At 41.7% G+C, this 26,004-nt stretch overlaps 1 protein-coding gene across 1 annotated transcript; it reads left to right on the top strand.

Moving 5' to 3' along the window:
• Positions 1–154: 154 nt before the first annotated feature.
• Positions 155–26,004, top strand: LOC144083273 (serine/threonine-protein phosphatase 6 regulatory ankyrin repeat subunit C-like). The gene is made up of 28 exons (XM_077610959.1): positions 155–402; positions 943–1,026; positions 1,125–1,203; positions 2,201–2,271; positions 3,743–3,943; positions 4,022–4,109; positions 4,864–5,006; positions 5,108–5,320; positions 6,457–6,535; positions 7,414–7,528; positions 8,127–8,209; positions 8,300–8,417; positions 9,353–9,421; positions 9,515–9,655; positions 9,948–10,010; positions 10,093–10,204; positions 10,515–10,586; positions 10,686–10,887; positions 11,741–11,828; positions 11,929–12,046; positions 12,218–12,440; positions 12,530–12,617; positions 12,834–12,917; positions 13,196–13,341; positions 13,805–13,887; positions 13,976–14,058; positions 14,182–14,273; positions 15,100–26,004. The coding sequence occupies exons 1-28, from the start codon at positions 376–378 to the stop codon at positions 15,369–15,371; spliced, it is 3,237 nt and encodes a 1,078-aa protein (XP_077467085.1). The 5' UTR covers positions 155–375; the 3' UTR covers positions 15,372–26,004.

Below are 26,004 nucleotides of genomic sequence, written 5' to 3'. Positions count from 1 at the left end.
CGCAAGTGCCACGGTTTCCTGCGCAATGCTCATCGTGTCGACATTTTTAAATCGATTGCTTCTGTCTGGGACAGGATCTCCTCGAGACTTTGCACGTTCCGGCCACAGGGTGTCGTCCTTTTCCCAACCGGGGCGATAGGCGCCCGCCGAGCCTGTAGGCGGACCAACGCGAAGCTAGGCGAGCGACAGTCAGGCAGCATCGTCAAAGCCGACATCAGATGCAGACAACAACAGTGTCAGGTCGGGAGGGAGCCGCGTTTGTCTTTTCCGCTTGTGATGGATGTCGTGTAAAAGGTGGAAACAGCAGCTCCCCGCCGCAATATACCTCCAAGTTTCAGCCCCATGAAGGAGCTCCGTCCCGGCTGAGTTTGGGAGATGGGAGTACTCAACATTGCAGACCAGGTACGCCGACAATGATCGCCGTCTACTTGCTGGAATGTTCTTCTGCGCAGCATAGCGCGGCGTTCTTTCGAAAGACGGACTTTTTCAATATTTAGTTACTGGCATGCTATCTTTTCTTTAAATTAATGTCGGCGCCGTTGTTGTATCAAATTTGAAGCTTGCATTTATTTGCATTGTAGAATTGTCCCCGATATGTCTCCAGGCTGGCTCCCTTAGCTCACGGCTAATCATATTCTTTTTGATCAGGCGAGGTGACTGGCGACACTCGGGCCCTGTGCGGGCCTCGCTATGGGCTGTGTCTATTTGCTGGATGCCTCGTTCATTTCTAATAGTAGCTGCAATATTCCATGTCACGTCGCCCAAGTGTAAAAACGCAGCAAAAATCAAGGAAAAATCGCAAAAAGATTCAGCCGACTCGATTTGAATACGGTTTAGTTTATTGAATAGAATGGCAAGCCTTATCGTCACTGTACGTTGCCGATACGAGGAAGTTGGGCTGTAACATTAGAACCACGGTGACAGTTCTGTACTGTGTTGCAGCCTCCTCTGGTCCAGGCCATCTTCAATCGTAATGCTGAAGAAGTCCAACAATTATTGCACAAAAAGGAGGATGTCAATGCACTGGTATGTTTGTAGAGCAAACGGGGCTCATCGTCGTTTAACACGGGCTAAAATGTGAAGGGGATGGAACCTGGTTTTGATTCTATTTTGGAATTGAACAGGACCAAGAGCGCCGTACGCCACTTCATGCTGCTGCCTGCATGGGTGATGTTCATATCATGGATCTCCTCATTGAATCAGGTCAGAAACATGCCATGCTGTTCATTCAAAAATGATATATATGTAGAGGATGTATTTCTAAACTTACCGGCCAGAATCAAAAACACAAATGTAGTGACTATATACATTTAACTTTCATGGGTTTTATTTCTTTCACATACTATAACCATTGAAATAAAACATTATTGTATATATGCCTTTAAAAGGCAGCACATGACATTCACGTACAGTATTTAGGTAATAGCACGTGTATTGCCACCACGCCCCACTCGCAAAGCGTTATCGGGATGGATTTCTGCTTTGTAATTTATTATAATGTCTGTATGGAGTGTGTGAGATGGTTCAAAAGATAATAATTTTAAAAAAGAAATATAGATATGAATTTACGTTTTGACTCGGACGTCGTTTGCTGCCAGTGAGTCATATTTTGAAAGCGTATCTATTTTATAGTGACTTTTGACCACGGGCCAATACAAGCAATAACATATGGGAAAAAACATCAAAATAGAATATTAATGACAATGCGAGATAATGGCTGCGCTCGATTTAGGCTGCTGTCCGTAATGGCGAGTTCACTTTGAGAAGTAGCCCAACTCGTTAGAACAGCAGAAAGTCGAGGGTGTTGAAGTTTTTCCTAGGCCGTCCCGTCGTTTAGGTTTTTTAACTTTCATTCCAAAAATATGTCTGCATAAACTGCATGTACTCTGCAGTTCACTGGAGAGAAGTTCAAGGCCCAAAGTTAGTTATAATAGGTTTGGCAAGCACTTAAGATTTTTGATAAATCGATTTTTGAAGATGTATATTTAGACTTTAGATGTGTAAATTATTATGACACTGCTGAAAACCTGAAAATTGGTGCACACTTTACCATCTCACTGCAGCGGTTGGCAAAAAAACAACTTATCAGTGTAATAATCATGTAACAATGTGTTAGACTTACTGCATATTTGAGTGTATTCTTTTAAATCACAACTTGCTGATACTATTTGGCCACAACATAACCCCTTTTTACCTTCAGGTGCCAATGTGAACGCTAAAGACCATGTATGGCTCACCCCCTTGCACAGGGCAGCTGCCTCCAGGAACGAAGTAAGCAATACGATGTATTTGTTTTTTGTTTTTTTAACAAGGACTCATGACCTAATTCCAGTGCTTAGAGTAATTTATTAGACCCACAATGTTATGCAATAACTTCTGCACACGGTGTTATTCCTAAAAAGCATGTTTCTTTATGCTCTGCTATAAATCAATATACCTGTCAATAGCTCAGTATATTTTCAATTTTCAAGCCTCTAAACCTATTACTGATATGTACAAGCTTTAAACATTAGTCATTGATTATCGTCTTAATGCTAAGACTGTATTTTCATTGCTCAAGCCAGCTGACGTATAGTATAACGGTTTTTGCAATTAAATGTTTGTAGTATATGATCCTGCTTGCAGTTATTTTTATGTGTTGTAAAGCCACAAACTACAGTGGTACCTCGACATACGATCTTCATCCGTTCCGGGACTGAGATCGTATGTCGAGCTTTTCGTAACTCGAGCGGACGTTTCCCATTGAAATGAACTAAAAACAAATTAATTCGTTCCAACCCTTTGAAAAAACACCAAAAACAGGATATTGGATTGGAAAAAATGTTTTATTTCTTCTAATTTGCCATCTATTAATAAAGTAACACATAACTAGTAGTTTAATAGTAATAAAATGTGTTTAACAGAAGTAAAATTAGACGGATTTCGCGGAGGGTAGAGCCAGCTACATACATGGAGGCGGTGGGGGGGGCTGTTCGGGGGGACTTTATCCATGGCAACAACGCACTCGTAAACAAACAAACACATTTAAATTAACTTGGATTAATATATACAGACACACTCAAACATACGTTTAATGTAACTTTACACAAAACTGAATTCTAATTTTGTTTTACATTTTTATACCTTCTGGCCGGGTTAGCTGTTTGCCACGCCTCCACCCTCACGTTCGCTATCGATGGGCTGTTTTCTGTTGTATTCCCTTCAAAATATTCCGTAAATGATGCACACAAATGTCCTCACAATAGGATAACGCACGACAGCTTGCCAATGAGAAGTAGTCTTGAATGAGCGATCGCGGGAGCTAACAGGCTAAGGGAGGAATAACAGCCTACCCATGTATTGATTGTGGGTAATGAAGTTTTATTCTGAGAAAGGGTGCCATTGCCTTGTCGGTGTTGTGTGCACGAGTATACTTCATTACACAGAAAGCTCTCTTTTTGCTTGCGCGTTGTGCGTTTCCTGGTCGATGCGTAGGAGAAACTAGTCTGAATAAATCGTTCAGTGCTCGTAGATATCTGTTATACATGAAAGAGATGCGGCAAAAAAAGACAGTGCGCTACAATGATAAACAGCCTTTCATGTCATGGCCACCTGGCTTGGTCCCGAAATTTTGAACGTATCTAGGGCGAATTATTCAATCGAAATTTTCATCTTACCTCGAGCATGTCGTAGGTAGAGCTGATCATAGGTCGAGGTACCACTGTAGTTTAAAATCCTGTCGCGTTGTCTTTTGTGTCCACAGAGGGCCGTGGGCCTGCTTTTGAGGCGCGGCGCCGAGGCCAGCGCCCGAGACAAGTTCTGGCAGACGGCGCTTCACGTGGCCGCGGCCAACCGAGCCACTCGCTGCGCCGAGGCTTTGTTGAGCCAGCTGAGTAACCTGAACATGGCGGATCGCACCGGCAGAACTGCACTGCACCACGCCGCTCAGAGTGGGTTCCAGGAGGTGAGGCATGCACCCCGGGTGCTCTTCGCACACATTAGCCCTCGCAATAAAAAAAGATAAATGGAGAATCTCTGCTAGATGGTGAAGCTGCTGTTGAACAAGGGAGCCAACTTGAGTGCCATTGATAAGAAGGAGCGTCAGCCCATCCACTCTGCTGCTTACTTGGGTAATTTACCAAAATATTGCATACTGTATCAAATTCTCAGCAGACAGGCTTTTGGATTTTCAGTATTTCATTGTACAGGTGAAGACTAGGGTTTTCCGCCTTCTTGAAAGCATAGTACATCTAATATATAAAAAAAAATGTTTACTTCTTTATAAGAATGTTTTGATGACTGTATTTTTGTCCCACCCGCCAAAACATTAACAATGTCCCCTATATTTACAATGTAATTAAGTTTTATCACCAAGAATGAAATAATTTTTCACGCCGACATAACAGCACCAAAAGTTGATGTCTGCTGATTCCAAACAACGGTTTGAGTGATGTAACGTTTTTAAATCTCATCATTTTTGGACTTTTTCTCCTAATATGACTTAAATCCCTTAATATTACTCAAAAATCAATGTTTTGCCACCGGACTTTACATGGCCAAAAGTTGATATCCTTGAAACCAAACATCTTCCTGTTCACGTAACATTAAAAACATGAAAACGACTTAAATCTCGTATTATACATTTTTTTTTGCCCAAATTTTACTTCAATCTTCTAACCTTACGCGAAGATCAGATATGCTCACACAGACTGAACGTCGAGAAAAAAGAAAAAAAACGTGTTGCCTCCGAGTACACAAAAGTCACCGACTCGGGAAAACTTTGTTCAAAAGTAGGATTTAGAGTTCAGGAGAAAAAAAACTATATTTGAGACCTATATTTCTGCCTTGCTTTATCGAGTGCTCTTGATGTCCATGCAATGGCAGGACATGGGGAGGTTGTGAAACTGCTGGTGTCACGCGGCGCAGACAAGAGCAGCAAGGACAAGCAGGGCTACACGGCTCTTCACGCCGCCGCTGCGAGTGGCCACATTGACATTGTAAAATACCTGCTGAGGATGGGGGCGGAGGTAACCAATAGTGCCGCAATGTTGTATTATTTGGGATTTTTCATTACAATTTGACTCTGAAATAATGCGACTGGCCCGTGGGGCAAATTTTGCGTCCTCAGATTGATGAGCCCAACGGATTTGGGAACACAGCGCTCCACATGGCTTGCTACATGGGGCAGGAAGCCGTAGCCGCCGAGCTGGTTAACCACGGCGCCAACGTCAACCAGCCCAACAGGTGTGGCTTCACGCCTCTGCACCTGGCTGCTGTTTCCACGAACGGCGCTCTGTGTCTGGAGTTGCTGGTCAACAACGGGGCTGATGTCAACCAGCAAGTCAGTATTGTGTTTTATTTATTTTTTTTAACAATTTTGAACGCTTTGTATGCTTCTGACTTGGGCACGGGGACAAAAAACAATATTGCATGTCACAATGTGTTTGTGGGGAGGGCATTTAATCTCAGTCAAATGTCGACTGCGTTTTTGTTACCATGACAACTATCGTGCCGTGCCGCTTGTGAGGATGAGAAAGCAAGTGGTTTCTGTTGCCAACTAATATTTAGCAACCCTTTTTTTAAACTCTTGCTAGTTTTACTACAAAAGTGAATCTGCAAATTAGAGAAATTGCACGTCACCGTTTAGCACAATATAGATCAAGTCAAAAAGAGTCAATGACCGGTTGAATTGTTTGAATTTGCAGTTTATAGGTAATAATAAAACAGACAACAAACTATAGAAGATGAAGGGATCCACTTCAGGATAACCAGGCTGCAATAGATTTACTGTACTTCTTTATTCGCAAAGAAGAAAATCTGATTACAGGTTCCTAATGATAATCACCCTAAGCCTTTGATGCTGACACACTACTAAGTAGAATTGTAACAATACTATAGTCGGAAATGTCCGACTAAATGAGAACATTTTTCTCACTAGGCTTGAGCGATGCATTGACTTAGTGAATTAATTTGATCTATTCCTTTTTTATTGCCATAATTTAAAAAATAACTAATAATTAAGTCAAGTTTTCCCCTTCCTGTTGTGCCGCGTTTTATATCCATGAGATAGACATGCACAAAAGAGTTGGGGGTTTTTCTGACCACATAGCACTCACATGATTGTTTTATTATTTTATTGCTTTATTACTCCAGGCATGGAATGCATGCACAGTAGAGCAGCATAAGGGTGCAAGTATACCTTAATGCTCTAGTCAGGAAAATTGGTAACAGTAGGAAAATACATTTCTCTAGGCTTTAAAAAAATGCAGTAAAATAAAATCGATTCGGTTATCTTAAGGCTATATTGTTCCGAACTCCTGCTTACATCTCTTGGCGGTGCACGTATTAAAACAACAACCACAAAATAGTCCTGTTGAATGGTTACTTTGCTGACTGAACAAAAACTGAAACTGTATTCTGTTCAGATCCTGTTTTAGTGTTTGAAAAAAAAAAAACGTTATTATCCCCCTACAACAGAGCAAAGAAGGGAAGAGCCCCCTGCACATGGCAGCCATTCATGGACGCTTCACTCGCTCTCAGATCCTCATCCAGAATGGTAATTACCTTTTGGCTCTTCATTATTAGAAATGAACTTTTTTTTGACAGAAATTCTCATTTGGATCAGAACTTATTTTCTTACTTTTTTAGTTATGTACCGTATTTTCTCGCATATTCGCCATATTTGTCGCTCCAAAAAATGACTGAATCAAGGGTACGGCTTATATGTGCACAAATTAGACTTGGCATTCACGAAACTACAAGATGACAAGGACGAAACGCCATAACGCAAGTCAATGCGGGCGATACGGTCATTTATTTCAAAATAGAGAAAAAACAGAAAACGCTTAACAAAATTTATTAAGACGTCTACGAATGAAATTCAAGAAAAAAAAACTGAACGTGAAAAAAACTCACTTGTGCCTGCTATTGCCTGCTCAGGGCGCCGCCATCTTACCTAGGGATGACAAACTAGACCGCTACGGATACACTTCCTGGTTGTACTGCTTACGTCACTTCCTTTGTGAATTTGTCTACGTGCAGGCATCACCCTTTAGAAATGTGCAATAAAGCGGCCGATCTTTTCATAAAGTATCTCAAAAATACCACGATCGATGAGTTTTCTTAAGATTTTCCCTTCAAAGTAAAACATTTGTAGTCCCTTTTAAAACCATGATTATGCAGGTGCAAATTGTGCATCCGGGGCCATCTTATACGAGAGAAATTGTAAAATTCAATGATTTTTAAGTCCATTTTAAGCGTGCGGCCTATACGTGGTGGCGGCTAATATGTGAGAAAATACGATGCCACCCATGTGTTGGGATTTTTGTCTGTAATGCTACATGCAATATTCATGGGGGAATAAAGAAATCTATCAAAAATAAAGGGTTTTTTATTCAAAGATTGTTTAACTTGATCCTCTTTGTATGTGGTTAGGTGGCGAAATTGATTGTGTGGATAGATATGGCAATACTCCTCTCCATGTCGCTGCTAAGTTCGGCCATGAACTGCTGATCAGCACGCTGATGACCAATGGAGCAGACACGGCAAGGTAGCAAAGAGACCATTAAATAAAATGCATAGTATGTTGCCCAAAAGGGCAAGGAAAATTCAGCAGAGTGTGATTGAGGTGTGTATGTTACTCGGTACACGGTCGATTGGTCCCCGGTCTTTTGGTCTCCCGGATCGTTATTGATAATTACCATTTAAATCGTTGCTCAAATTCCCAAAATACAAACTGCAAATTACTATTTAGTCATACTTAATTCCCTGGTAATTATTAGAATAAAGAAAAGCTCCAAATTTCCCGGACTTTTATTGTTTTTTGTTGGAGAACTTGTTAAGACCCTGACTGACGTAGCTTCTTAAAGGGACAACGCATGTACATACAAACTCTAATACACTCACACGTCGGCTCAGTGAAACTGCTCATGGCCATTGTTGGCTTTTATTGATGCGTAGACCGTGTTGTTTTACCTTGTTTTGTCGCCGGTCTTTTGGTCGCCCGTTGTCGCGGTTGGGGCGACCAAAAGACCGGCGACCAATCGACCGCACACGTGTTACTCACCAGACATTATGAAATGTGCCGGTTAAACGACAGAATCGGTATTTGACAAAGGCTAATTTTCTTTTCTTGGGGACTTTTCCAGACGCGGGATCCACGGAATGTTCCCCTTGCACTTAGCAGTGCTTTACGGGTTTTCGGACTGTTGTCGCAAGTTACTGTCCTCAGGTTTGTGACCGAAAATCAAGCTCAAGCAGTTGAACCGCTGTTGTGGTGGTACATGTTCACGGTCCAATTATGAATTTGTTGTTTTCACAGGTCAGCTGTACAGCATCGTCTCCTCCATGAGTAAGGAGCACGTACTGTCGGCAGGGTTCGACATTAACACTCCTGACAACTTTGGGAGGACCTGTCTACACGCTGCTGCCTTCGGAGGGTAAGAAAGTGTTGTCTAAACATAGCTTCGGCTCCAGGACAAGGCTGGGGGTCTTATTGTTCTCTCTTATCTCAATGACATCATCACATTCTGAATGGTCGGTGTGCAAATGATTTTCCTTCTTTGATCTGCGCTCCTGCAAATAAACACATCCTGGACAAAACAGACCCCCTGACCTTTACGAGCTATTGCATCCCCTTTACAGCTTTCATCAACAAATGGAATGTTCATTGGCCAATAAAATTTTAACTATCTGTGATCCCAGAGGCCATTCTTTTCATGCAGGTTTAACTGCAGTAGTGTAAATTGTAGCAATGTCCTGTTCACATATTTTTACACAAGTATTATTCACTTGATTTTGAGTTAATTCTAATCTAATACTTTGGTAATGTATTAAGGAGGAAAAAAGTGTCTATTTTTTAAACTAAACCATCCTAACAAGATAGCCCTATAAAAAGATTAGTGCAGCAGTGATTTAAAAAAAGAACAGACCTTATTTTTTTCTTTTTGGGAGTCCTGTTTTCTCTTTGTTTTGGAAAGATTTTTCCAGTTAGTTTGTTAGTTTGGAGTGAACTGAGTTACATTTAAAAAATTAAAATCAAGATTCACATTAAATTGCTTGTTTTAAACTAGGTGTTTTTAAACTTTGACAAGTCCAACCCATTTTTCCCACCATAATTCCTTATTTTTTAAACAAGTAATATTTTATGCACATGCACACTGCTGACACGGAATTTTAAACCAATTGAACGTGGCATGCATCAAATAAATTGTACAGTCTACGGCTAGCTTAGTTGCTTTTCCACAAGTTAAGCCATCTTTAGTCAACTGGCCTGTTGTTTTTACCAAATTTACTGTGTTTTATGTTGTTGGGTTTTTGAATTTTTGAAAAGAATACTCACCAATTCTCCATGGTTGTCTAATTTTCTTCCCAGAAATGTTGAATGTCTGAACTTGCTCTTAAGTAGCGGCACGGACTTGAACAGGAGGGACCTAATGGGAAGGTGCGAGCAACCTCTGTCAGATTTCTTTGCAACAGTATTGTCTGCTTCCTAGTAAATAAAGGCAATTGACCATTTTTGCTGTCTCGCTTCTAGGACACCATTACACTACGCGGCTGCTAATGGGAGGTACCAGTGCACTGTGACCCTGGTAATTGCTGGGGCTGAGATCAACGAGCCTGACCAAACAGGTTGTACCCCTCTGCACTACTCTGCAGCCTCACAAGCCTTCAGCAGGTGAGAACAACAATCAGCAACACGTGTGTGTGTGTGTGCGTGCGTGCGCGGAAATATTCCTGGGTATGGGTCTATATTTACATACATACATAGATACTTTTTATATACGCATTTTGCCGATGACTGCAGATTTCCATTTTGTTGTACCTGTGCAATGACAAAGACATTTAATTTTAAAGTGTTCAGTTTTGGAAAATTGTGCAAATGTGCAAAAGTATTAACATTTTAGTTATGCGGAAGATTCGACTTATTTTTCTGCAGGAACAAATGTGCTTTGATTTGGTCTTTTCAGGGGTGATGGTAATTCTTATGGGAATCATCAGCAGGGTGAAGAAGAAGTGAAGGAGTCCTACTTGTGAGTTTCTTGTGCTGTTTCACAACATCTGTGTTTTGTTGATCACATAATGACTACATGCGTGTTTACTGCTAATCAACAGCTGCTTAGAGCATCTTCTGGACAATGGTGCCGATCCTTCGATGGTCAACGCTAAAGGTTACAGCGCTGTTCACTACGCAGCTTATCATGGAAACACACAGAACCTGGAGTTGGTATGTCCATTTTTTTTCTCTGTCCAAAAGCAACATTTGCGTTGTATTTGTCCTGTTTGAAATGCCGCCAAAATGTCAGGCCCATTTGCAAAAGTAATTGACAGTCTTCAAAAAGTGACTTTCAAATATTCCAGGTACAATGCCTCCAAGTCAGGGGGTTTATTCCGCAATGGGGATTAAAATCCAACCAAACTAGTGAAACGTAGTACAGATAACATTTTCCCATCGCCTCCGTTTTTTTAATGTAGGAAAACAAGTGTTTTTAAAAATGTTGCTTAACACACAAGAGTTACACAAGCCTGTTTTGTAGCTGTTGGAGATGTCTTTTAATGCACTTGGAGACATAGAGAGCAGTATTCCTGTCAGTCCCTTGCATCTCGCTGTGAGTATCTTTGAGCATTCCTTCCACGTTGGCTCATGACCTTGTCAGCTAAAATAAAAGCAACGTGAATGTCCTTCCTCTCAACTCCTTTGCGTGCAGGCTGACAGAGGTCACTGGCAGGCGCTGCAGGTACTGACCGAGACGGCAGCCTATGTGGATATGCAGGATGCCGCTGGCCGCTCCGTGCTCTACCTGGCTGCCCAAAAAGGCTACGCCAGATGTGTGGAGGTGCTCTTGGCTCAGGGGGCTTCGTGTCTTCTAAACGACAACCGCCTCATTTGGACCCCGATTCATGTTGCGGGTATGTTGCATTTGCATCAGTTCTGCAATCAATATTTATATTGCATTTCGGTGAGCCAGGCAAATTAATTGGCACTGCTGGATCTCAAAGGCCTGCGTTAAATAAAAGGAAAAAAATAGTAGTCTTCCCTCGATTATCGCGACTTCACTTATTGCGAATTCACTTCTGTGCTATTTTTTTCCCTGCTATTAATTATTTAAAAATAATAATATTTTTTTCAAGTTCATTTTTCCTTCAGCAATGAAGGAAAAAATATTCTTATTTTTTTAAAGTTCATAAAAATGTTAAAATCCACGCTGAAACTCGTTAGCGGAAGCCAGTCCCCTGTCTTCCGCTTGCTACTAGGACTCCGTACTGAAGAAACAAAATTTTAAAAAAGATAGTTATAATAGGGGTGACCCTACTTCGCGATTTTTCATTTATCGGGGCCATGTCTGGACTACATTAACCCTAGAATGGTAGCCCTCTATTTCAGGGGTTACCTACCTTTCACACTTCTGAAATAGAGGGTTACCGGGGGAAAATGGGTCCTAAGCAAGACGGTGCAATGAAGGGTACCCATTTTTCCCCCCTGTAACCATGGTAACCCTCAACTTCAGAAGCGTGAAAGGTAACCCCTGAAATAGAGGGTTACCATTCTAGGGTTAACCGCAATATTCGAGGGATTACTGTACAATGTCTTTGATGCAATTCATTTAATTGTAGTTCTTTCATTGTCGCAATGCTGGATGCATTTGTCATTTCGTATTTGTGGAAAAACTTCATAACCTGCAGTATGTGTATTTTAATGACAGAAGCTTTCCCCAAATCATGTAGTATTTAATGCTCAGTAAAATGTTTTACTTTTCTACAGCTGCCCACGGATATTCAGACTGCCTGCACAAGATGATTGAATGCGGGGAGGAAGGTGACCTTGCCAATGTGGCGGACAAGTTTGGCCAGTGAGTTCTTCTGTGTCTCATTCTAAACAACAGCTTCACGCTTCCTTCTGCTCTGTTAAACAATAAAACTTCTGTTTTCCTAACTCGTGATGCCGCGCAGGACACCTTTGATGCTCGCCGTTCTCGGGGGTTACACCGATTGTGTCCGATTCCTGTTGGCGAAAGGGGCGGTTCCAGATGCCAAGGATAAAAGAGGCAGCACAGCATTGCACAGAGGGGTAAGTCAAAACATATGGATGAGACTGCACTAAAATTATAGTAAAATGTAGGTCATTATCATTGTGGTTGGATATAGCTACAAGGCAAAGAACCAATTTTGGGGAGACACTTTATTTTACCCACTTGTGATTATGGTTGGTACACTTATTATCAATGCTTGTTTGTTTTAGGCATTGTTAGGCCATGATGATTGCGTGTCAGCCCTGCTGGAGCACAAAGCTTCCGCACTGTGTCAAGATTCCTTGGGTCGGACGCCCATGCACTACGCCGCATCGAGGGGCCACGCCGAGATCCTGGGAAATTTGGTCCAGGCCGTCACGGCCACAGTGGAACTACAAGACAGACTGCTGGACAATAAAAAATTTACTCCACTGCACTGGGCCGCATACAAAGGTCTGACTGAGTTCAAACTACCTGAATTTTCACTGAAATTGAAATACGGTAGTTCCTCCCTTTTCGTGACACGGTGTCTTTGTTTTCAGGGCATGAAGACTGTTTGGAGGTTTTACTTGAATTCAAAACATTTATTCATGAAGAGGGAAACCCTTTCACTCCCCTGCACTGTGCTCTGTGAGTTCTTATATTAGTGGATTTGTGTCATTGTGGTAATGCGCTGATGTTTTTAGACACAGTTGGCATAGAGAAATCTTTGATACATTATTTCGTGAGATCCAAACTGTCAATTGTATTTTAAGAAATAACCTGGAATCTGTCACGTTAATGACCATAAGAAAAAAAGCTCATCGGTTTAAATGAGTACTTTACGATAATGAACATTGTAAACAGGATGAACGGCCACAGCGGTGCTGCAGAACGGCTTCTTGAATGTGCCGGCGTCCACATGATTAACACCAGAGATGCCAAAGGGAGGTAAGACCACGAAAGCCCTACGTTTTTTCTTAGGTTTTTATGCATGAGGTGGTGCATGACTATGCCAAAAATACACTGTGTTTGAATCTATTATATATGTTTTTAACAAACCTAATGATAACAGTACATGTTCAAGAATGTTTTTTTTTTTTTTTTTTTTACCATTTTTTAATACTTAAGTTTAGTGTCATTTGCGTTCACTAATTAGGAAATACGAGGAAAGGGTACCAGTTGCATAGATAATCCTCAGTTTTAAACGTCGCTGTGCGCAACTGCAGGACACCGCTGCATGCTGCTGCTTTTGCCGAGGATGTCGCAGGTCTTCAGCTAGTGCTTCGCCACGGGACGGAGATCAATGCGGTGGACAACAATGGACGTTCTGCTCTCATGGTTGCTGCTGACAAGGGACATAGTGGCACCGTGGGTGAGTCATTTGAGGGTCAAATATAGACCGAATGTGTCTGCCATAGTTTAATGTACTAGGTAAACATGCAGTCTTGTGGGATAATTATCTGATCCCCGCTGAATTTGTCAGCCACTCTTCTTGACTGTTCAAGCCGAGGAAAGGTTTACAAACAAGATCAGAATAATAATAAATAAACTGATCAGTCATGTTCACTCAAGATCACAACTCGTGATTTTTTTCTTCAGAATGTATTGTAAACGAGAAATCGTGTTGTTTGAGCATTGAGAGTTTAGTTTTGCATGTGTAAAATGACAATGTCTCCATTTTAATTTCTTTTCTTATAGTTGATTTTGGGGAATGGAGGGAAAACATAACATTTTTTTTTACCTGCAATTTCGTAATAGGTTTTTCCGCACCAAAAACATGGCCCTATACTCAAATACGATATTGTCATAACTTGTCTTTGGTTGTCGGTGTCTAGCCATCCTCCTTCATCGGGCGAAGGCTGACCTCACTCTGCTGGATGAAAATAGGAACACTGCCCTGCACCTAGCCTGCAACAAGGTACATACATTCACTTGTTAATTCTTTGGTTCCCTCCAAAATGTTTTCTCAGGATATCTCAGTTTTTTTTCCTTTTTCTGACCGTCAGGCCCATGAAATGTGCGCTCTGCTGATTCTGGGAGAGATCCACAGTCCCACTCTTGTAAACGCAACCAACAGTGCTCTGCAAATGTGAGAATATAAGATGTTGATGTTGTGGATGAACTGGTGAAAACTGTCGAACGTCTTAGTTTAATTCAAGCTCTTCGAAAGGATACATATGAGCTAATCATTTTGTAATTGACCAATCTCTAGGCCCCTCCATCTCGCCGCCCGTAATGGCCTGGCCACAGTGGTGCAGGCACTGCTGAGCAGGGGAGCCACTGTTTTGGCTGTGGATGAGGAAGGTGAGCATTGTATGCATGTCGACGTAGGATTTTCATATTGGCGCCGCAATCATGTCAAGTGCAGTTTTGCTCAATCTGCACGTCTGGGCCCTTCATCGATTGGACCATATATTGTTCAGATGCTTAGACACAGAATAGTAATCTGAGTGTCTTCATAGGCTCTACAGTTACAATGTGTCACATGAGAATTTGGGTTTCCCCTATTGCGGGTGTTTTTACGGTATACGGTCGATTGGTCGCCCGGAAGGTAAGTGATAATTACCATTTAAATCGTTGCTCAAATTCCCTAAATACAAACTGCGAATTACTATTTAGTCATACTTAATGCCCTAGTAATTATTAGGCTAAAGAAAAGCTCAAAATTTCCCGGACTTTTATTGTTTTTTGTTGGAGAACTTGTTAAGACCCTGACTGACGTCGCTTCTTAAAGGGACAACGCATGTACATACAAACTCTTCTACACTCACACGTCGGCTCAGTGAAACTGCTCATGGCCATTGTTGGCTTTTATTGATGCGTAGACCGTGTTGCTTTACCTTGTTTTGTCGCCGGTCTTTTGGTCGCCCCGACCGCGACAACGGGCGACCAAAAGACCGGCGACCAATCGACCGCACACGGTTTTTACTGTAAAGTTTATTAACTCATTCAACAAAAACAGAAAAGAGCAGCGCTTTTTTCCTTTCTATGTACCAATGGACAAAAACAATGAAAATCTGCATTTCATAGCAAAAATGACATTGTATGTATTTACAAATAATCAACCACCACCGGAGAGTACAGGTTGGGTTTTCATTCCTGACTTTCTTCTCCGCCTCTCATTCCCCAGGCCACACCCCAGCCCTGGCGTGCGCGCCCAACAAAGACGTGGCTGACTGTCTGGCTCTGATCCTCTCCACCATGAAGCCTTTCCCCCAGCTCGACCCTTCCTCCTGCTCCTGCTCCTCCCCTGGCGTTTCCCCCTCACCGGGCCTCAACTTGCTCAAGCACTGCGGCATCACGGCCACCTGCGCCTCGCTGCCCAGCAACGGCCTCCACAACGGCTACGTCAAAGATCGCCACGGCGCACCGGTGGGCGTCGACGGCTGCCTGTCCGAGTGAGGGGGGGGGACGTCGGCGCCGGCCGAGCTCGGTCATGCTGCTGTCACTGTCATCTACCACCAGTGGGTGTCTCCCTTTAATGTGGCCAAGAGGACCAGGAGAGCACCCGCCTACATATCTATTCTGTGTATGTATGTACGTACGTATGTCTGTGTCTGCGTGTGCGTGAGTGTTTGGTCTTCTCTTGAGGTGCAGTCAAACTTAATATGCAATTAGAACCCCATTCCTCCATCCCAGATTAGTGCTTACGACGTAGAGGCTCGTTGCTCTACAAGGCCACGCTGATCAAACGTTAGAACCAAACGACCGCAATCTGGCCACGCGGAAGTCATTCGAACCCTTTAAATCAGTTACGTAACGGCACTGGAACAAGTCTCACCGTCATATCGTTGCGTGAACTCATATCACGTAGGTGACCTTGTAGAGGAGCTCCCGGCCTTCCCAAACAAAAATGATCAAAGAGTTTCCTTTAGAGATGTTTCCCCCCCCTCCCTTTTATTTTTAATTGTACATTGGCTTAGTTGTTCTGTTTTTTTTTTAAATTTTATTTTAATGAAGGAAACCACACAAGGGAAACGAAAATCAAATTAGCTGAAAAGTGCAATGCTCGTGTACGACCGTACAATCCGAAAAGGGTCACAAAGATTCCGTGGTGTACTTCTAAAAACATACGGCTCCTAACTTTGGCGGCATCAGAAGATAATTAGGCGATGCCGCCGAAGCCGTACATTAGCGCGCCTCCTTGCAAAGGAAGGCCACGCCGGCCGGCGTCGGCTCCGAATGCCAGCGCTGACATTTTAAACATCCTAAATGTTTGTTAGGCTAGAATGTTTCTAAGAATATTGTATGACCAAAGTTGATCAACACTACTATGGCTATAAAATTATTTATTTGAGATGAACTGTACTGTACAGAGAGAGACAATAGATCTTGATATACCTCGTCAACTCGTTTAGCAGCTGCTCCATCATCTTCGCCCAGAGTCCGTAGGCCTGATGTTTTGTTTTTATTTTTGTTTTTTTGTAGGTCAGCATAACTACTGTAGGATGTAGTGAAATGACCGAGGCCTTGTTTATTCATTAGATGAAGGCTTTACAAGTAATATCTGCCAACAACACCTCATCAGAGCGTCATATATCTGAGCACATAAATGAACAAGCCATTTCAATTTCTTTCCCATCTCTTGAACAGTGTTTGTGCAAAGATTTCAGAGTTAGACTGGTCTGAGCAATATAGTTCAGTGTGGCGTTTTAGGCCTTTTCTTTTTATTCACGTGCGTGTCGTTCAGTGTTGAAGGATTATTTCTCGAACTTGTCTTAATAGCTTCTAGCTCTCGGTGGTCGTTCATTTGAAGCGTATCGTCTGCTTATTTTACTGCCTCCATTATTATTATTTGGCAACTTATGAGCAATATTTTTCTTTTGGCCTTTTTCGATTATTTTATTGAATAGACAATCACTGTCACAAGGGCTTTTGTTTCCCTGGAATGTGTTTGGTTTTCCTTTTGGTCTTACTCTGTGACAGATGACCTGAAGACTAAACGAATGGCTTTGTGTGTTTTGGGGCATTTTAAACCGTCTGTGTCAACACAAATGCACTGGATTGCCTTTGACGGCGTCTCATGGAATGCCTTTTTCGACCCATGCCTTCCGTCTCATTAGTTGGACTGCAAAGTGGCAAAAGTATTAGTATGAACCTCTCCTATCTGGCGATCCCCACATTTCCTTCTTTCGATAGCACGAGTCACAGTCTGGGGACGAAAACATTCATTAATTTAAAAAAAAATGTCCCAGGGTCTGGACGAAAACATTCAAAAGTTTGTTTTTAAAAATTGTCACAGAAATGGGAGACATATTTGCTTTGGCTGACACATGTTGAAAAGAAGTGGCATTTGAGTGAATCTCTTTTGGAAAATGAAGCGCGAGGAATTAATTAAGTTTAGTCAGTCCCTCGGTGTGTTTTAAATCTACTTTGGCATGGCATCTTCATCGGTAGAGAGCAGCTCTAATAAGACTGAATGAACAGCACACATCGGTGCTTCAAGAGTTGTTAAAGCAACAATCCTTTCCACGCAAATATGCCCATCCAGAGTGCTGAGTTAAGGATTAGCAAATATCCAAAAATGTTCTTGCTGGGTTTTTTTTGTTGTTGAATTTGTCTCTTCATCCTATTTCCGGTACTAAACATACTAAATGCATACTAAAGATGATTGTATCGCACCGTTAGAGCTGTTAGCATTGTGTTTTCTTTAAATTTGTCGTTATGTGGTTCATCTCCTGCCCGTGATAACTTTGTACAGTATCTACTGTTAGTGAAGTGGCACAATTGCACACATTAGTTGACCAGATGGGTGAGGAATGAGACAAAGCTGAATCCCCCCCCTTCCCTGAGATCGCTACTAAAAAGTGACGCCGACTCCAGTCCGAAGGAGCCTTTGCTAGTTTGCCGATGAAATGAACTTTGTTATTCTCTTTGGTTATCAATTTAAGGTACATCATTCGTTTGTGATCTCAGGATCTGTGCTTGAAGCAGCAAGCAAAATTAATGAACCAATCAGAATACAGCAGGATAATTAGCATTAGATTTTGTGGATAGGGTGTTTCATCAAATTGGATTCCCTTTTAGACCTTAATCCCATAGCACTTAATTCGTCAAGCACGCACTTTCGTACATTCAGGTTCTACGTGTGCAAAATGGAGCAGATGTAATGTATGTACTTATGTTTACATGCATGTGTGTTGCTGCTGAATTAGAGGAACGGTCGGCGAGTCAGTGATTCGCGCCATGCATTGATTAGCTAAATGTTTCTCTGACAACTCGGGGCGCTGTCCACTGACCGTTGGCTTTTCCATCTCATTTTTGTGTGTGCAAGTGTGAATGTGTGTATGAGAAAGAGAGAGCATTCTCTGAGTGGTTGCACTTTTGTGTTTAATATGCCAGACAGACGCTTGAAGTCAAGTAAGGCGACTCGACACACCTCGAGTGGGCTCCTCAGAAACGCCACACGCTTTGGCCATTTGTTTGTGGATGTCTGTTCTGGCAGGGAATATTTTTTTTCTCCTCTAATGATGTCCAAATATGACCAGTAAACGGAGCCATTGCCTCCCTGCAACTATACAATCTTTAGTTGGGACATAGTAATGTTCTTAAAGATGCTTTGTATGTAGGTTTGTATTAGTAATTACCCAAGTGTTGTGCATGTGGATGGTCCAATGGTAGCAATAGTACGAGTGTGAGATAGAATGCATCGCCATCCGCTTAGTCAAAGTCATCAATGCCACCGGTGGATTTGAAATACAAATCTACGCAATCCCAACTATTGCCAAAACCCGTGCATAAGACTTGGGGAAACCTCCTCCCGACAGCAACAGTTTTGCTTTCGTTCAGGTTGTTTACAGTCTGACCATTCAATCTGAGCCACGACTGAAATGAATGTCAGCTTGGGGTTGGTTTTTCCTCGGGCATGGCGATTCAAAGTAGTGCCCAATACCCAGTAGCTTGGAAGCGACGCTTCTTTTAGACTCTGTGTTGTGGTCTACCTTGAACTGAGGTGCTAGCTACATGGAGGTTGTTGGCTCGGAATTTCCATCGATTTTTAGTGACGCCAACGCTTGTTGGAGGTGAAATTTGACATCCATTTCAGTGAGAATGCCTTTTAAACTGGAACAAAACAAGATAAGCAAAGGTCTACAATTGAAAATGCTCGCCTATGTTTGGAATTCAAAAATGCATCGGCGCAACACCCATTTAGTGCCATAGAAACCTTTATTTGCCTTTAGATGTAGCTCAAATTGGTCAGTAACTTGTTCCTTTATAGACACAATTATTACAATATTTATGTTTGGACTTGCATGTCTTTGTATCATGTAGGACAGCGGTATGATGAATATTTGCATGGGATTGTTGGATATAATAACTCGGTCAGTAGAGTTTTTGAATTGGACAGCATAGTTTTGGTAATGGCAACGCAATGCAGCGGTTGAGTGTTAATCAAAGTGCGTGTATGTGTCCGAAATTATTTGTTGATGTCATAACAATTTCAAGGGGTAAAAGCATGGTGTTTTCAGAATTTCTTTACCTCTTTGGATGTCTCACTTGTTACTTGAAATATTACTACGAATATATTAAGGAGGAAAAAAATGGCAAATTTCAATTGAACTCTGATCCACTGTTGAGCCTTTTGCCTTAAAAGCTTTAAAAAAAATAGTTTTTGAAAAAATCATTTTTTTAAAAAAGATTTGGATCCCTGGCAAGACCTGACACATTACATCGGCTGTGTTTCGTTAGGGAAGAGACAGCTAAAACTGGCATGTTGGCCTACAGTTGTCAAGAAGCACACACATCTATGGAGGTAGCACATCATTGAAGGTTGCCATGGTTGCAGAGATTGACCCAGAGGAGGATAATGCCATATTTACCATTTTGAATGAATAGATTCAGTATACACTTGTGAACAATCAACTTGGGTTTCTCCAAAATGGCCACTAGGAATTGAAAGCATTGCGCCTCGCATTATTTACACAGAACCGATATAAAATAACTATTGCATTGATAATAGATCAATAACTCTTTAGAAAAACAAATGCAGCTACTTGAAAAGTCCAGACTTAAGTAATTGTGCTTAAACCAGCCTAAATCACTGATAGATATTGACAGATTGTCACTACCTTGCGTTACCTACCTTTACCAAGTAATTCTTGCTGCACCTTCTCGTCATTTTTATCGGACCTGCAGTTTTTACCTCATCCCGCTTGTGGCGACACCAACTTTAACTAAGCTCTTTTTTTCCTCGCTACCGTCTTCCTTTCACGCATGGCGAATCCACGCCGGCATGAAAGAAGGATTTCTTTCTTTTGATTCTAGGAGAGGTCAAAAAAGTTGTTGTTTTCCCCATAACTCAACAGTCGGTTGGTTACCTGTGCCCGTCCTACAAGATAATGGGTATAGAGTAGAATGGTAGCTATTTCTATCGAAAAACAATTTCAAACCACTGGCCAACCACTTTATTCGCCAAGACTCTACATTCCCTTCCCCTCCCTATCAGTAGGACCTGTGTACTATCAAACACAGCGGTGGCACAGTGCCTTTTATTTGTCACTACCGAAAGGTATGGTCTTCCATTTATATTTCCCGGAAGCCTTATACATACAGGAGAAAAAATGAAATTTCACTGAACCGCAGGCTTGCAGTTCATCCAACCCCCATCGTTCACACTCTGCCATCAGATTCATTTGGTTTTGATTATAGCTACACTACATTAAGGGTGGTGTAAATTGCACATTTGTGGATAATCTTTTGCGCACGCATTGGGATCAAACGCTATGAAAGCACGAATCCAAAGTTGTGTTCACCCTTCCGAAACCTCGTTTTAAGGAGCTTTGAGGATCTGTTTCAATACAGAGTAGATTTGATTATGGGATGCATTGATACCTTTAGCACCAAGGGTGTAGTAGCATAACCAAGACATCTTTAAGGAACAAATTGGTGTTCGGAGAACAAGGTCTTTATCCAAGGTGTCCTATCATTGAAGGATAGCATGAACAACATTTATGTTGGATGACAGCGAACCGTGGCGCGAAAATCTGGCCAATCGGTGCATCCCAAACTTGACTGTCCGTAAACACAAACTGTAGAAAGACAACCGCGTGGACTCTCTGAGCTCCTTCGGAGTCTTCTCGCCTTTTTCGGTATCCGTTGACGATTTCCGGCTCCGCAACACACTTGGCGAAGCAGAGTTACTGTTGTGTTTGATTTGTGTGTCATTTAGACTAGACCGAGTACAAGTAGGGTTGCAGTAGTAGCCGGTGTGCAGTGTTAATAACCGTGTGAATCGTACTCTAGAAGTGACGTCACGTGTCGTCTTAACCGAGGCATGAATCTTCTTAAGCTGACCTCGTTTGGAAATAGACAAAAGATAAAAGTGCAATAACCTTTTGTTTGTCGTTGTTTCCTCGGTTAATTATTTAAGATGATTTTAAGTTGAACACCAAAAGTCACTCAGCTATAGCAAATAAAGGATTTTCACCTGTTTGTTTTCAGAGCGGTGGCGTTTGTCCGTGTGTTTTTGTGTGTGTATGTGTGCGTGCGTGCTATTCCGTTCCTAAAACTGTGATGCAGCTTTGATGAGCAGCCTGCTTGGCGGAAGCACCGTGCACAAGTTGGCTGGTAGATACAATGAGCGTGTGTGTGTGTGGGTGGGTGGCTGGTTATGTTTATGCGTATCCTTATGGATGACACTATTGTAATTTGGAATCTTTTATTCCTCCACTTATGGTCTCTTAGCTGGTAGCCATGTTCTTTTGCATGTGTAGATAGATGTATATGCAGCCTCCTCCGTGAATGAAACATTTCTTCAACAAAAAAAGGAAAAAAAAAAGTGTATAGTCCTGCTGTCTGTGATATATGCGGATAAAGGGAGTGTTGAAAATGCCTTATTTGTGTTAATGTTGAGCATTAGGGTTTTTGCGTGTTCCTCCCTTTTCAGCTTGTACAGTCCAACTCCTGAGATTTCTATCTACTGTATAGCCTACTGTACGTATTTCCACACTTTGTTACTTGGAGTTGATTGTGGTTTTTATTTTTTCCGAGAAACATTCCCCTCGAAAGTGCCGTTTGTTTTCACCAGCAGAGGAGCAGTCAGTGTCTTTTGAGGGAAATTGCAAAGCAAGGCCTTGCTTGCTCACGTTCATTGTTGATTTGACAACTCGGGCTGGATTTACATTGCAGAGCTAGAGTGACACAATTAAGATTTTCCTTTTTTTCTAAGCAGCGCATAGTGCAGAAAAAAATACTCATAGGATCAAATACGCTGACGTTTGAGCACTTCACTCAATTTTCTTGTGTTGACTACACAACAGTACCATAAAAAGTAACAACGTCTTGATATTTAGCCATATATGTTTTTCCTTTAGTGCTTCCCTGGTAAGAAATTTGTCTTACATTGCAAATCCAGTACCGAAACACAACAAATCCAGCAGAATTATTAGGATTTTTGCTGGTACAGAAACCAGTTTATACTGGATTTACAGCCACTTCTTGAACTTTTTCCCCATTTTAAATGTTTAATTTTGGCCCACTCGTCTGAGCAGAATTGTTTTCTATTCATTATCACACACGTTTGTTTGAGTGTTTTAGCGTCACGCCACAGCATTTCAATGTGATTTAAGTCTAGATTTTGACTTGGCCTCCACAATATTTATATTTTTTAGGTCATTCTAATCTTTTATTTGTCTTTTGGCTTGTTGGGGAGCTGCAGAACCCAAGTGCACTTGAGCTGGAGGGCACGAGCTAATGACTGAACCTTCTCCTTTTGGAGATTTTTATTTTTTGGCGGGTAAACAATAGATTTCATGGTTCCATCATTTGCAGCCAGTCGCCAGGCCCTGAAGCATGAAAGCAGCCCCATACCACCAAATTACCACCACTGTGTTTGACTGTTTACGTATTCTCTTTTTGAAAGGCTGTGTTAACATGATTAACACCTTCCAAAGAAAAGTTCAACTTTCATTTCATCAGGCCCTCCAATAGTCTTGGGAATCTTTCAAATGTTTTTGTTTGCTCTACGAATCATTATTTTTAAGCAGTGGTTTTGCCATTTGAACTTGCCATTTTTGCGCTTTCTCTTCTCGTTTGGTCATTCAAATTGACCATAGGAGACCTGCAGCTCTATAAATGTTGTCCTTGGTTCCTTTGTGACCTCTCAAATGTTTTGTCTCTGTGCTCTTGAGGTCATTTTTCTTTTCACCACTATTTCACGGTTTCACCATTTGTGCCCTTTGCAGACTGACGATGGATGTCAATTATTTCATTTTTCATCTTCTTGAATTTGATTGGGCATTTAGTTTTGGCATCCTGAGCTTTTTTGGGACAACTTTTTATCATACAGGTCCTATTTATTGATCAAGCAGATCTGGGCTTGAGTTTGATCTGTAGTCTAGTATTTAGCTTTTCACATAATACCATTAGTCCGAGTTCATTTGACGACAATCTTGACAACCGGGGCAATTTCTTTTTGTTTATTTGGTCAAATAGGTATTTTCCTTATGAAATACAATTTTAAAAACTTCATTTCCTCTATACTTGTTTAAGTTAGCTTTGGCTACAATCAACCCGTAGTTTGTAAAGCGCAAATATGATTGAAATCTCTGCATTGTAAATCCAGCCTGATAGAAATAAGGCCGTGAGGATTTTCATTTTTCTTTTTCTTTTCTTTTCTTTTTTTGGAGCGAGCACCTTTTTAACCGCGTGGTGGAAATCGCCTCTTCGTGCTTGATTCCTCTAAAGCAGAGCCATATTGGAGAACTTGTCCCTTAGGAGCCCCCTTGAATGTGTTTTGAAGAATAGCTTACTGTAGGAAAGGGATGTAAACCTGCATGTCCTGTGACATTTTAGGAGTGCTTGTGTGTGTATCTTTGTTTCACGTGTTGCTTTTGTTTAGTCACTGTACGTAGATGTCGCCACCTCATTGATGCTCACAAGCTATCAACAATCCTCACAACTGGACTTGAAGCAGGTGTCGATCTGCTGCTCGGGCAGCCTTAAGTCTAAAAAGAAACAGGTAGAAAAGGGGTTGCCTGTTTTTAACTCGGGAGTGGCTTATCTAGGGGACATACAAGTGAGCCCTAATCAGGAGTTTAATGATTCTGTATCAGGGCATGTGATGATTTACAATCAACTAATTTCACAGTGCACCTTTACATGGAGGAATTGTACACACACACACACATACATACACACAAAAGTTGGTGCATCCACCCGACATTCCAAAGTTGACTCCATATTCCGCGGTCCTGTCTGTCTCAAAAGGCTTGTTAGTGTTTTTTTGCTTTACGGGTGATTGAAGTGGCCTCGTGCGTGTGCTTGTGTGCCTGCATCAGTGACAGGGTTCCCTAGTTAGCCTGATTACCTCATTTACAATATCTGCAAACCTACTTGTTCTACTGTGCGCTAAAGGAGTCAATGCCATCACCAGCAGCAAGACCTGTGATGACTATACAGGACCGACCAGAGTGTCGATGTTAGACGATTAGAAACTTGGAGAAACTCTTAAAGATCAGCTTTGGTACGGTTTTGAATTTCTTTGGAGGTGTTGTCAATTCATAATGCAGCTCATCGCGTCCAATCAAGCGAATCGAGAATTTTACGATTCTTGACAGCCATATTATACAACTAGAAATCTCTTCTTTTTTTTTCAATCAAAGTAAAAATATTTGGAGTGATTTTGTCGTATTTGATTTGTAGATTGGTCTATGCCAAATGCAGAAATCGGCTTCTTACGATCTGGCAATTTTTTTTATGAGCAAGCAGCTTTTTACACTCCAATGGCGTATTAATGGTCAGGCTTTTGGTGAAAACAAAACTAGTCAAGTCAAACTAAAGTTTACTTGAGGTCAGACGTAGCAGGCAACAAACTTGATGGGCTGTCCAAGTTTGCCAGTTTTGCCAGATGAGCTGCCGTAGTACAAGTGGACTCTCCACCTCGTGAATTTGAAACAAACCTTGGCGTTTTGCAACATGTGTTGTTCTCTGTAGCATTTCTCCTACCTCCTTGATTTTGCAGCTTTGAATATGCTTTGTTTGCCCACCTTGTTCCTACTAGAAGAACTCGCCAGTATAGGAATAAAAGTGAATTTTACCCGAAGCAATGGTAGTTTCAAAAAAATCGTGTACTTGGTTGTGTTTGCACGTGTTGATGTCCGGGGGTAAACGACAAAAAAAACACATTTATGAGAAGCATTTATACGAAAAACACCACTGGAATGTGAAGCCAGACAATGTCACAATGCAGATTATGATGATAGTCCCCTTTAACCTTTAAGTGGCATACAGCGGACTCATCTTGTAGAAACAGGCAACCATGTATTGGCTTTTAGACCCCACCCCCCTCAAATCCCAGTTTCACCTCTGACTATAACTGTAATTTCATTCTGGAACAGTATTGAGTAGTACCCTTGAATGTGACAATGTCACAAGTTGTCGCCGGTGTGACAATGGAAGGGTGGATTTGTGATTCGGCACCAAATGGTGAGAAAGTGAACGCTCTCCGGGCCGTTTTTGCCTTTTGAACCCTTCTGCTCACTCTGCGTTCACACGTAAACCATGTTGTGCTTTGGTAGGCGTCCTGTCTATGCACCCGGCTCAAGCACCCTGCGATCACTTTGACAGAAAGGGGTGTAGAACAAGGTTTTGAGGTCAAATTAACCCCCCATCCCACAATCCACGTTGCTTCCAACCCTATGCACCCACCCCCAAAGCAAGACAGGACCGATCTGCCCCCTAAACTCATCCCACCCGCTTTCCCCGCATCAACCTTCAAGCAATTTCATTTGTTTCCTCCCCTTACTTAAGTTTATTCGACAATGCAATCCTGAAAGCACTTTGCCTTGTTATTCCTTTGTGTGAACATGTGAATGATGGTTTGTTACGAGAAAAAAAAAGGTTAAATATGTAAATGATCATTCACTGTTTTGGAAAAACCTGCATTTGTCTTTCTGACATTAAAAGAAAAAAACTATTTAGTGACATTCAAACCTATGAATCTATTTTATAAAATGTTTGCTGCAGCCAATTGGTCTCGTCATTCAGTATTGTGGCTTAGGGTTGTTTGTGTTCAATAAAGTGCTATTGCTAAATA

This window comes from Stigmatopora argus, chromosome 1 (assembly GCF_051989625.1).
Source record: "Stigmatopora argus isolate UIUO_Sarg chromosome 1, RoL_Sarg_1.0, whole genome shotgun sequence".
NCBI lineage: Eukaryota > Metazoa > Chordata > Actinopteri > Syngnathiformes > Syngnathidae > Stigmatopora > Stigmatopora argus.
This window is presented reverse-complemented; position numbering and strand designations above follow the sequence as displayed.